We start from the raw sequence: 13,787 nt of genomic DNA on the forward strand, positions 1-13,787 counted from the left end.
GGCAGAATCTCCGGACCGCTCCAGCGCCCTGGGAAAGCCGTGCACGGGGAGGGAGTGAGAACTAATTCCAATGCTGGAACTTTTCCGTGCAGGTGGGGGTTTCACTCAGAGGGTGAGGCGGCCGGCCTGATATCCTGGTCTGCGCGCGCAGATAGTGAGCAAGAGATTCCTCTGAGTGCCTCGGCAGTGTGTGCCCGTGTTATCCCACAAAGGAGCAGAATCAGGGGCCTTTGTGTGGGCCAAAAGCGGAATCTCCAGGCTGCCCCAGCGCCCTGAAAAAGCCGCGCACGAGGACGGAGCAAGAGCCAATTCCAACGCTGAAACTTTTCCGTGCGGGTGGGGGTTTCACTCAGAGTGTGAGATTGCCGGCCTGATATCCTGGTCTGCGCACGCAGATAGTGAGCGAGAGTTTCCTCCAAGTGCCCCGGGAGTGGGCATCCGCCCATGTTACCTGACAGAGTGGCAGAGCCAGAGGTCTTTGAGTGGGCGGAAGTCCCGCCTGATTATGCTAGCAGCTCTGACTGACTGAGACTTAGCCAGAGCCCTGTTCTGAGTGGGAATAGAGTGGGGAGTTGCCAGCTCTTTGAGCCTCTTACTATCCAGGCAGAGGCAGCAGCAACCCCATAGCTGGATTATCAGGCTACTAATTGAGGAAGGAAAGACTAGGAGAGAGGCTCCAGGAACACAGACTCTCTCACTGGCTCAGCCTATAAATGCTAATGAGCCTCGACTGCCAACAAGACTAAAGCACAATACATGACATCGCCATAGAGACTTATCAACTGCAAACCTCTACCTGAGCGTGCCAAAGGGGCAGAACCCGGGGTACAGAGTCACCGACCAGGAAGAGGGAGAGAAAAGAAAAAGCAAGAAGATAACCTCTCAAAATCAAGAATAATACGCAGACTTTATAACCTATCCCATTTATTATATTTGTTCGTTTGTTTCTCTTATCTTCATTCTTGATACTTTTTTTTCCTCCTCCAATTTGGGCATTTAACTCTCTGCCAAGTCTTACTTTCTCCTCTCCTTGAACTACACTACCCATAAGTGTTACATCTCCCATTATCTTTTCTTTCCTCTTCCTTTCTCTCTATGAGGGTTGCACTCCAAAACCCTTAAGTCTCTCTCTCCTCTTCTTTCTTTTTTCTTCTATTAGTGGTTCCCTCTATTTTTCTCTCTCTCTCTCTTCCTTTTCTCCCTCTATATTAGTTTCTTCCTTTCTCCTTTACGTCTCCTCTCATTCAAACCTCAATAACGAACAATATCTTATCTGGGACTCAAACTTACGTTTGTGGCATTTTGGGGGGGTTTTACCTCACCTTTTTAACACACTAGCAGTGCTCCCATCCCTGGCTCTCCATTTTATCTAGTTCTTGTTCCACTAAATACAATAGTAATTTTTTAATTTGTCCCCCCATTTTCCTGTTTCCCTCTTATTCCTCTCATCATAACTCTTAGTCAACCAACACCTAAAAGCAAATCATTTTATTCTTGACCCAAATTTTTTTCTTATTTGCTTTTTGTGGGTCCATACCCCCTTTTTTTTTCTTTTTCTTTTTTTTGCCCCTTTATTACTTCTCCCCAATTCAGGCCCTCCATTACAGGCATTGTTTGTTCTATTTAGTACAATATAATTCACAGTTCACCACAAGATTTTCTCAAGAAAGAGAGGAGAGGAGAGGAAAAAAGGAGGGGGGGAATAATTTCCTTTTTTAAAAATTTTTATTTTATTTTATTTTTCTTTATTTCGTTATTAATTTTTTTTAAAAAAAAACTTTTTTCGATTTTTTATTTTTTTAACTTTTTATTTATTAAATCTCATTAATACTATCAACAAAACCACCCTCAGATGCCATTAAGGAAGAGAAAATCGAACATCATGGATACAAAAGAAAGAGAGGTAACACAGCTAGATGAAGAAAAATCTATGGAGAAAAAATTTAATATATTGGAAACCTTGGAGCTAAATGACAGAGATTTAAAATAGAAATTCTAAAAATACTCAGAGATATACAAGAAAACACGGAAAGGCAATTTAGGGAGCTCAGAAAACAACCCAATGAACACAAAGAATATATGTCCAAGGAAATTGAAACTATAAAAACAAATCAAAGAGAGATGAAAAACTCAATTCACGAGCTGAAAAACGAGGTAACAAGCGTAGCTAATAGAACAGGCCAGATAGAAGATAGGATTAGTGAAATAGAAGACAAGCAACTTGAGGCACAACAGAAAGAAGAGACTCAAAAATTTAAAAAAATGAGATAGCCCTACAAGAATTATCTGACTCCATCAAAAAGAATAACATAAGAATAATAGGTATATCAGAGGGAGAAGAGAGAGAAAATGGAATGGAGAACATACTCAAACAAATAATAGATGAGAACTTCCCAAGCCTGTGGAAAGAACTAAAGCCTCAAATTCAAGAAGCAAACAGAACTCCGAGTTTTCTTAACCCCAACAAACCTACTCCAAGGCACATCATAATGAAATTGGCACAAACCAACAGCAAAGAAAAAATTCTCAAGGCAGCCAGGGAAAAGAAGAATACAACATATAAATGAAGGCCCATTAGATTATCATCAGATTTCTCAGCAGAAACTCTACAAGCTAGAAGAGAGTGGACCCCAATATTTAAAGTCCTGAAAGAGAGGAACTTTCAGCCACGAACACTATACCCATCAAAGCTATCCTTCAAATATGAAGGAGAAATAAAAACATTCACAGATACAGAAAAGATGAGGGAATTTATCATCAGAAAACCCCCACTCCAGGAATTACTAAAGGGAGTTCTCCAATCAGATACAAAAAACAAACAAAAAAACCCCCCAAAAACAAAGCCACAAGTAAAAACTCCAAGAAGAACACAATAAAACCAAATTTAAACTGTGACAACAACTAAAAGAAAGGGGGGGAGAGGATGGAGATTAAGAGTAGCAAAGGACGATGGAGGGCAAAAGTACTCACAAAATAGTGCGCTACAATGAACAGGGTAGGAACCCTTTTCGTTACTTAAAGGTAATCACCATTGAAAAAACCACCATAGAAGCACATGAGATAAAAAAAACAGCAACAGAGGAAAGATGTATGGAATACAACCAAATTAAAACAAAAGATAGCAAAACGAAAGAGAAGGATCAAGCAAGACACAAAACTAACAGAAAGCAAGATATAAAATGGCAATAGGGAACTCACAAGTATCAATAATTACACTAAATGTAAACGGATTAAACTCACCAATAAAAAGGCACAGAGTAGCAGAATGGATTAAAAAAGAAAATCCAACTGTATGCTGCCTACAGTAAACTCATCTAAGTAACAAGGATAAAAGCAAATTCAAAGTGAAAGGCTGAACTCAATACTCCAAGCAAACAACATCCAAAAAAAAGCAGGCGTAGCAATACTCATATCTGATAATGCTGACTACAAGACAGCAAAAGTACTCAAAGACAAAAATGGCCATTTCATAATGGCTAAGGGGATACTGAATCAAGAAGACATAACAATTCTTAATATATATGCACCAAACCAAGGAGCACCAAAATATATAAGACAGCTACTTATTGACCTTAAAACAAAAACTGATAAAAATACAATCATACTTGGTGACCTCAATACACCGCTGACGGCTCTAGATCGGTCATCCAAACAGAGAGTCAACAAAGATATAGTTACCTTAAACAAAACACTAGAGCACCTGGATATGATAGACATCTACAGGACATTTCATCCCAAAGTGACTGAGTATACATTTTTCTCCAGTGTACATGGATCATTCTCAAGAATTGACCATATGTTGGGCCACAAAAACAACATCAGCAAATTCAGAAAAATCGAAGTTGTACCAGGCATATTTTCTGATAATAAAGCCTTGAAACTAGAATTCAACTGCAAAAAAGAGGGAAAAAATCCCACAAAAATGTGGAAACTAAACAACATACTTCTAAAAAATGAATGGGTCAAAGAAGAAATAAGCGCAGAGATCAAAAGATATATACAGAAAAATGAAAATGACAATACGACATATCAGAATCTATGGGATGCAGCAAAAGCAGTGATAAGAGGGAAGTTCATATCACTTCAGGCATATATGAACCAACAAGAGAGAGCCCAAGTGAACCACTTAACTTCACACCTTAAGGAACTAGAAAAAGAAGAAAAAAGAGAACCCAAAACCAGCCGAAGAAAGGAGATAATAAAAATCAGAGCAGAAATAAATGAAATAGAGAATAGAAAAACTATAGAAAAAATCAATAAAACAAGGAGCTGGTTCTTTGAAAAGATCAACAAAATTGACAAACCCTTGGCAAGACTCACCAAGGAAAAAAGGCACAGGACTCAAATAAATAAAATCCAAAATGAAAGAGGAGAGATCACCACAGACATCATAGATATACAAAGAATTATTGTAGAATACTATGAAAAATTATATGCCACCAAATACAACAATCTAGAAGAAATGGATAAATTCCTAGAACAATACAACCTTCCTAGACTGAGTCATGAAGAAGCAGAAAGCCTAAACAGACCAATCAGCAGGGAGGAAATAGAAAAAACTATTAAAAACCTCCCCAAAAATAAAAGTCCAGGCCCAGACGGTTATACTAGTGAATTCTATCAAACATTCAAAGAAGACTTGGTTCCTATTCTACTCAAAGTCTTCCAAAAAATTGAAGAAGAAGCAATACTTCCAAACACATTTTATGAGGCCAACATAACCCTCATACCAAAACCTGGCAAGGATGGCACAAAGAAAGAAAACTACAGACCAATATCTCTAATGAATACAGATGCTAAAATTCTAAACAAAATACTAGCAAACCGAATACAACAACATATTAAAAAAATAATACATCATGATCAAGTGGGATTCATCCCAGAATCTCAAGGATGGTTCAACATACGTAAAACGGTTAACGTAATACACCATATCAACAAAACAAAGAACAAAACCCACATGATCTTATCAATAGACGCAGAAAAGGCTTTCGATAAAATACAACACAATTTTATGTTTAAGACTCTCAACAAAATGGGTATAGAAGGAAAATATCTCAACATGATAAAGGCCATATATAATAAACCATCAGCTAACATCATATTAAACGGCACAAAACTGAAGTCTTTCCCCCTTAAATCAGGAACAAGACAGGGTTGTCCACTCTCTCCACTGTTATTTAACGTGTTACTAGAGGTTCTAGCCAGAGCAATCAGACAAGACAAAGAAATAAAAGGCATCCATATCGGAAAAGAAGAAGTAAAGGTATCACTTTTTGCTGATGATATGATCCTATACATCGAAAACCCGAAGGACTCCACAAAAAGATTATTAGAAACAATAAACCAATACAGTAAGGTCGCAGGATACAAAATTAACATACAGAAGTCCATAGCCTTTCTCTATGCCAACAATGAAATATTAGAAAACGAACTCAAAAAAATAATCCCCTTCACGATTGCAACAAAAAAAATAAAATACCTAGGAATAAACATAACAAAGAATGTAAAGGACCTATATAATGAAAATTACAAAGCATTGTTAAGGGAAATCGAAAAAGATACAATGAGATGGAAAAATATTCCTTGTTCTTGGATAGGAAGAATAAATATAATCAAAATGGCCATATTACCCAAAGCAATATACAAATTTAATGCAATTCCCATCAAAATCCCTATGAGATTTTTTAAAGAAATGGAACAAAAAATCATCAGATTTATATGGAACTATAAAAAACCCCGAATAGCCAAAACAATCCTAAGGAAAAAGAATGAAGCTGGGGGCATTACAATACCTGACTTTAAACTATATTATAGGGCCACGATAATCAAAACAGCATGGTATTGGCAGAAAAATAGACACTCAGACCAATGGAACAGAATAGAAAGCCCAGAAATAAAACCACATATATATGGTCAAATAATCTTTGATAAAGGGGCCAACAACACACAATGGAGAAAAGAAAGCCTCTTCAACAAATGGTGTTGGGAAAACTGGAAAGCCACTTGCAAAAGAATGAAACTCGACTACAGCCTGTCCCCGTGTACTAAAATTAATTCAAAATGGATCAAAGACCTAAATATAAGACCTGAAACAATAAAGTACATAGAAGAAGACATAGGTACTAAACTCATGGACCTGGGTTTTAAAGAACATTTTATGAACTTGACTCCAATGGCAAGAGAAGTGAAGGCAAAGATAAATGAATGGGACTACATCAGAATAAAAAGTTTTTGCTCAGCAAGAGAAACTGATATAAAAATAAACAGACAGCCAACTAAATGGGAAATGATATTTTCAAACAACAGCTCAGATAAGGGCCTAATATCCAAAATTTACAAAGAACTCATAAAACTCAACAACAAACAAACAAACAATCCAATAAAAAAATGGGAAGAGGACATGAATAGACACTTCTCCCAGGAAGAGATACAAATGGCCAACAGATATATGAAAAAATGCTCAGCTTCATTAGTTATTAGGGAAATGCAAATCAAAACTACAATGAGATACCACCTCACCCCTGTTAGATTAGCCATTATCAACAAGACGGGTAATAGCAAATGTTGGAGAGGCTGTGGAGAAAAAGGAACCCTCATTCACTGTTGGTGGGACTGTAAAGTAGTACAACCATTATGGAGGAAAGTATGGTGGTTCCTCAAAAAACTGCAAATAGAACTACCTTATGACCCAGCAATCCCTCTACTGGGTATATACCCCAAAACCTCAGAAACATTGATACGTGAAGACACATGTAGCCCCATGTTCATTGCAGCACTGTTCACAGTGGCCAAGACATGGAAACAACCAAAAAGCCCTTCAATAGAAGACTGGATAAAGAAGATGTGGCACATATACACTATGGAATACTACTCAGCCATAAGAAATGATGACATCAGATCATTTACAGCAAAATGGTGGGATCTTGATAACATTATAAGGAGTGAAATAAGTAAATCAGAAAAAAACAAGAACTACATGATTCCATACATTGGTGGAACATAAAAATGAGACTAAGAGACATGGGCAAGAGTGTGGTGGTTACCAGGGGTGGGGGGAGGGAGGACAGGGGGAGAGTTGGGGGGAGGGGGAGGGGCACAGAGAACTAGATAGAGGATGGCGAAGGACAATCTGACTTTGGGCGAGGGGTATGCAACATAATCTAATGACAAAATAACCTAGACATGTTTTCTTTGAATATATGTACCCTGATTTATTAATGTCACCCCATTACCATTAATAAAAATTCATTTAAAAAAAAAATCAATCTATTTAAAAAGTCAGGAAAAAAAAAACAAAACAATGACTGGATAAAGAAAATGTGGTATACAAACACAATGAATTATTATTCAGTCATAAAAAAAAGAAGGAAATTCTGTTATTTGTAAAAACGTATGGATTTTGAAGACATGATGCCAAGTTAAAGAAGTCAGAAAGCCTGACTTGTGGTGGAGCAGTGGATAAAAGCGTCGACCTGGAATACTGAGTTCGCCGGTTCAAAACCCTGGGCTTGCCCGGTCAAGGCACATATGGGAGTTGAAGCTTCCTGCTCCTCCCCCCTTTCTCTCTCTCTCTCTCTCTCTCTCTCTCCCCCCCCCCTAAAATGAATAAATAAATAAAAATAATTTTTAAAAAAAGAAGTCAGAGAAAGACAAATACTGTTGGTGGGAATGTAAATTGATGAGAATGTATAATTTCACATAAATGGGGAAGCCAAAAACATTGAACTCATAGAAATAGTGAGTAGCATGGTGGTTGCCAGGAGTGAGAGATAGGGGAAATAGGGAAACCTTGGTCCAAGGGTACAAACTTTCAATTAGAAGATGAATAAGTTCTGGGGATCTAAGATACAACATGGTAACTATAGTTAACAATACTATATTGTATACTAGAAAGATACTATGAGAGTAGAGGTTTAATATTGTCACCATAACAACAACAAAAAGGTAATTATATGAAGGTTGTGTTAAGTAACCTTAGTGTGGCAAAATTCCACAATATATATGTGTATCAAATTATCACATGTTCACCTTAAACTTCACATAATATTATATGTCACTTATATTCCAATAAAGCTGGGTGGAGGGAAGAAAAGGCCTTGGTTGGGAAGAGGTAAAGGAATACAATGGTACATTCAGGAAAGGAGAAGCAATTCTATATTCAGACCCCAGAGAGGACAAGTAGGGATCACCACAGAGGGAATGGAATGAATATTTGTCTTCCACTGGAACAAAAGCAAAGCTGGAGCCACTCAGAAAGACAGGGATAGAGCTTTTTTTATGTGGGATGCCATATATATCATCACAAAGCCTGCAGTCCTTAATTAGCCTGCATTATCAGAAAGTAACTACATAGAAACCAGGACAGAATCTACTAAATGTGGATTGTGCGTGCGTGTGCGTGTATGTGTGTGTACGTGTGTGTGTGTGTGTGTGTGTGTGTGTGTATATATATATATATATATATATATATAGTGTGTGTGTGTGTGTGTGTGTGTGTGTGACAGAGACAGAGAGAAGGACAAATAGGAACAGACAGACAGGAAGGGAGAAAGATGAGAAGCATTAATTCTTTGTTGCAGCTCCTTAGTTGTTCATTGATTGCTTTCTCATATGTGCCTTGACCGGGGGGCTACAGCAGAGCCCCCAGCCACCTCGGGGTTTCGCACCTGGGTCCTCTGCATCCCAGTTCAACACTCTGTCCACTGCGCCACCGCCTGGTCAGGTAGATTATGTATCCTTAATATTACTGAAATAAACCTCTTCTTTTAACATTTTCTGCCACTACCCTGGCTCAGGCTCTTATAATTCAAGGATCTCCTAACTGGTCTTTGATCTTCAAAGATCCCTCTTCTACACAGTTGTTGATTTTTCTTCAAGAAAAATCTCACTATTCTCTGCCCTTCAATGGCCTTCATAAAGTTCCAACTCCAAAGCTTGACACAAAGGTCCTTCAGACTATGATATCTCTCTAAACTTCATACTTTACCATTTCTCTTTTGTGGCAGTCACTACCACATCACTACTACCACTTATTACTTATTACATGCCAGGCATTCTGCTAAGAACTTTACATGCATTATTTAATTTAATCCTTTTTTTATAAATTTTTAAAATTTATTCATTTTAGAGAGGAGAGAGAGAGAGAGAGAAGTAAGGGAGGAGCAGGAAGCATCACCTCCCATATGTGCCTTGACCACTCAAGCCCAGGGTTTTGAACCAGCAACCTTAGCATTCTAGGTCGACACATTATCCACTGCGCCACCACAGGTCAGGCCTAATTTAATCCTTATAACAACTCCATTGGGTAGAAATGATCACCACCTTCTTTTGACAGATGAGAAGATTGAAGGACAGTATGTTACATAACTTGCCCAAGGTCATGTAGCTATAAATAGCAGAACCAAGACTTGATCCTAGATAGCTGAACTCCAAAGTCTGACACTGTAACTACCCTAATGAAATTGCTTATACTTCTCCAAATTGACATCTTCATTCACAATTCTGTGCCTACAAACAATTCTGTTTCCTCTATATGGTATTTCAATCCTCACTGTTCACTTTCTTTAATTTCTACTCATTCCTTAAAATTCAGGTTGAGTTTTACCTTTTCTGAGAATTTTGCCCGATACCCCTAGTCTAGTTAGATGCCTCTCTTTTGGGCTCCCAGAGCATGTGAACCTCTGGTATAAATGTAACAGACAATTACAACTGCACGTGCAGTAACAAGAAAATATAAAAAAACAATAAATGTAGTAATTGCCCCTACCTCCACCAAACAATGAGCTTCCCAAAGGCAGAGATGTGTCTTAATCAACTTTACATCTCTTGTGCTCAGTTCGTTCAAAAATGAATGGATGGCCCTGGCCGGTTGGCTCAGCGGTAGAACGTCAGCATGGCGTGCGGGGGACCCGGGTTCGATTCCCGGCCAGGACACATAGGAGAAGCACCCATTTGCTTCCCCCCCCCTTCCTCTCTGTCTCTCTCTTCCCCTCCCGCAGCCAAGGCTCCATTGGAGCAAAGATGGCCCGGGCGCTGGGGATGGCTCCTTGGCCTCTGCCCCAGGCGCTAGAGTGGCTCTGGTCACAACAGAGCGACACCCCAGAGGGGCAGAGCATCACCCCCTGGTGGGCAGAGCATCGCCCCTGGTGGGTGTGCCGGGTGGACCCCGGTCGGGCACATGTGGGAGTCTGTCTGACTGTCTCTCCCCGTTTCCAGCTTCAGAAAAATACAAAAAAAAAAAAAAAAAGAAAAAGAAATGGATGGATGAATGAACCGATAACTGAAGATCAGTAGAGGGAAATCAAAAAAGATACCAAGGATTTACTTCAGTGTAAATAATGAATAATGAGAAAAAATAGAGTAAAGTATAAAAACAGTAAGCATAATTCAAAGGCTAAAGAAGGTCCCTGAGTAGTTTGTAAGCCCCCTTTCAAAGTCTAGGTTCATCTCCTGGTAGGGAATAGAGACCAATATTCAGACAGACCCCCTACATAGATAAAAGATCAAAGTTGGGGACAGTGCCTTCCCCCAACCAGAGAGAATCCATAGATGGGTAACAGAGAAGCCCAGACTGTCACAAGATAAACAAAACTTCAGGAAAACCTCCTATGAACTTCAGAAACTTTTACAAACCTTCAAAGAAGGAAGACTTAAAGACAGGGCTGGAACAAAAAGTGCATGTGGAAATGTGAGGAAGCAGTGTGAACAAGATTTCAGTCTTTACTAAGGTGTTCTAGGAAGTATTACAAACAAATTGGATGCATTTACTAAAGGATGAACATCTAAGAGATTTAAGTTGTCCTCCCATCATTTGCTGTCCAACACCTTCCAAGGTCTATCTCAAATGCCTCTTGTTTTATGTAGCTTTCTCCAATATCTGATCAAGGGTGAATTCTTCCTCTTTGGAATCCCTTCAATTTTATCCCTCTTTCCATGCATTTATAACAGACTGCAGCTCTGGCCAGTTAGCTCAATTGTATAGCGTTGGCCCAGGTTTGATTTCCCGTCAGTGCACACAGGAGAGGCAATCATCTGCTTCTCCTTCTCCTCCCTCTCTCGCTCTCCTTCTCCCACAGCCATGGCTCAGTTGATTTGAGCAAATTTGCCCCAGGTGCTGAGGATGGCTCTGTGGAGCCTCCAACTCAGGCACTAAAAATAGTTTGACTGTGAGTGGCCCCAGATGGGCAAAGCATAGGCCCAGACAGGGGTTGCCAGGTGGATCCTGGTCAGGGTGCATGAGGAGTCTGTCTCTGTATCTCCCCTACTCTCACTTAAAAAAAAAATAACAGACTGCTTTGATTGGAGTTGATACTTCTCATAGTTTACATATGCTCATGAGAATGTAAACTAACTAAAGGGGCACTATGCTCTCCTCAGACCTAGTCCATAAAAAATATCAAAACATATTCGTTGGACTGAAAGGAATCTTCTGCAAATGTGAGGTCTGTAAGACACTGCTAAGATAGGAAATGTGACTAATTAGACACAGAAGGAGGTCCTGGCTTTGAAATGACAGAGGGAAAAAGATACTGTCAAAAAGCTTGAGAAAAATGTACAAAGTTACAAGGTACTAAATTAGGATGCTAGCATAAAACAAGTGAAGTAGCTTAGCTTTACAGAAGGAAAGGGTCAGCTGTGATATTCAGCTGATCAATATGTCTAGGAGGCCATGCAGTGCAGAGAATTGGTCAAAGGGAAAAGTTAAACTTCCAGTAGCCAGTAGCTCAGAGAGATAGCTACAGATCTCAAAAGGCGGCAGACTGGAACACAGAGGGATCCATGAGTCAGAATAAAATTAATCTTGGGGGAGAAAAAAGACTCTGGGATGGACTGCAAATTCACCTACTCACCCCCTGAAATTGTGCTCAAATTTTAGTCACTTTAGCATTAAATTAAAACTTACTGTTGCTACTTGTGTTCAACTCAGTTATATCACATCTGGTCCAATGGCCCCTACCCATCCACAAATATCTTATATGGTCTAGATGATTCAAATCCTACAAAATTCACTCACGCTCAAGGACATTAAAAACCCTGTCCAGAGCTCCCTTCCACCACGACCATGGCAAAGGAAAGCTGAGGCTCCAAGAGCCACTGATAGCTGATCCCACCTGTTCCCGAACATCTTACCAGCTGATACTGGTGGCTGTACAGGTCATGGCAGTTGTTAAAGATATACTCATATGTGGAGTTCAAACAGGCCTTCACACAATCCTTTACCACCTGGCTGGCTCTTGGAGGGCTCTGTAGTTCTTGCACCTGCCAATTAATAAAAGAAATATGGGCCCAGGGTCCTGCTCACCTGGGTGAGATCTCTGCCTAGAACTACTTCCAAGCTACTCCAGATTCCTTCATCCCTCTTATGGGTTCTTGGACCTTGCTCTGGATTGAACTGTCAAGATAACTGATGGGGAGAACTGCCAAGCCCATCCTTGTTGATCCATGGTCTTCACCAAAGTAACCAAGGAAGCAGATATATGGAAATGTGGGCTTAGAGGTGATGATTCCTGTGCGCCAAATGATTCTATTCTCCATGTCCCTGTGGCCTGGTCCTCAGACCAGTTTATCTCTTACCTTCATTCTGAAGAAAGTAATGCTGGTCAGCAAATCCACTGTGGACTTTAAGTCCTGAAGCCGCTCAGGGCTCCCAGCAGGGAAGTTATTCTGTTGTAAATCAAGCAAATGTAAGAAAGGAACAGAGAAATATGAAAGCCTTCCTTTCCAGAAGCAATGAAATCAAAAGCTTCCCTAACTGCTACCCACTGGAATTTTCCCTAGTTGAGATGGACAAAAAAGCTATAATACGATAGGTCTCCCTCTCTTTTCCACTAACATAGGTCCTTGCCAAAAGCAGGGGTTAATAAACCCAGCCCAGAAAGCAACATTTCCTATCCCAAACCCTACTTCCCATGCAATGTGTGTGCATCTGCAAAAATGAACACACAGACACACGCACACATTCACACACACACACTTTTCTTGCGTGAAGATTCTTACACTCAAACAGCGAGTTCTTCAAAAGTTACAATCTAACTGTATATCCTGGAATATAAGTGTAGCTGCCCTACAGACCAGACTGAGATCCACGCCCTGTACTTTCAGTACAGTGGGCTCCATCCAGCTCCTCCTCTGTTCTGCAGCCAGCAGATGGCAGAGCTCTGAGCAGAACTGCTTTTGGAGTGAGTTCCTCAGGACCTTCCAGGAGTGCCTCACTTCATTTCCTTTGGCATGAGTTTTGGGAAGAAGCTGCCAAGGATAGCTGAAGCTTTTTTAAGCCTTCAAGTAGCTACTTATATGCCAAATATAAAATATATAGTCAACTTTCCATTATTCATGCAAATGGAGGGCACTAGAAGTGCAGATAATAAAAACCTCATTTCTCTTTTATTCAATACTTTGGGGTTATTTTCATACTTACTTTTTAATGTGGGTATATTGCCTGTTCTGGAAATTCACACTTTAAAGCAAGTAATGACACCATTCTAAGATGATCTAACTTAGGAATTGAAAAACTGCTCATTTTCCTGTCCTACCCCATCCCAGCCACCCACTTTCCTGCTATATCTATTTCCTCCCTCTGGCCTAGGAATGGACATGACTTCTGCTACAAATTACTGCCCAAGCCAAGCTAGTCTTTCTTTCTTCCCTTAGCTGGATTAAAACACCTCCCCTGGAAAATGAGAATAGAGAAAAATGCAAGAAGAAAATGTTCCAACTTTGTGTATGTGTGGCTGGCAAGCACAAGGAAATGTAATCATCTAAATTTTAAAGGGGCATTTCTGGAA

General features: G+C 39.7%; 1 protein-coding gene across 10 annotated transcripts in view; it reads right to left on the reverse strand.

Moving 5' to 3' along the window:
- The window catches only part of UNC13B (unc-13 homolog B), a 296,554-nt gene that overhangs the window by 18,668 nt on the left and 264,099 nt on the right, over nucleotides 1-13,787 (reverse strand). For all 10 annotated transcript variants that reach the window (XM_066367732.1, XM_066367730.1, XM_066367733.1 and 7 more), the window contains 2 exons: nucleotides 12,577-12,666; nucleotides 12,133-12,261 (listed from right to left, as the gene is read on the reverse strand). In XM_066367732.1, coding sequence (XP_066223829.1) covers nucleotides 12,133-12,261; nucleotides 12,577-12,666 — 219 coding nt within the window. The remainder of the gene's footprint in view (nucleotides 1-12,132; nucleotides 12,262-12,576; nucleotides 12,667-13,787) is intronic.

The sequence above is a fragment of the Saccopteryx leptura genome, chromosome 2 (genome assembly GCF_036850995.1).
Source record: "Saccopteryx leptura isolate mSacLep1 chromosome 2, mSacLep1_pri_phased_curated, whole genome shotgun sequence".
NCBI classification, from domain to species: Eukaryota; Metazoa; Chordata; class Mammalia; order Chiroptera; family Emballonuridae; genus Saccopteryx; species Saccopteryx leptura.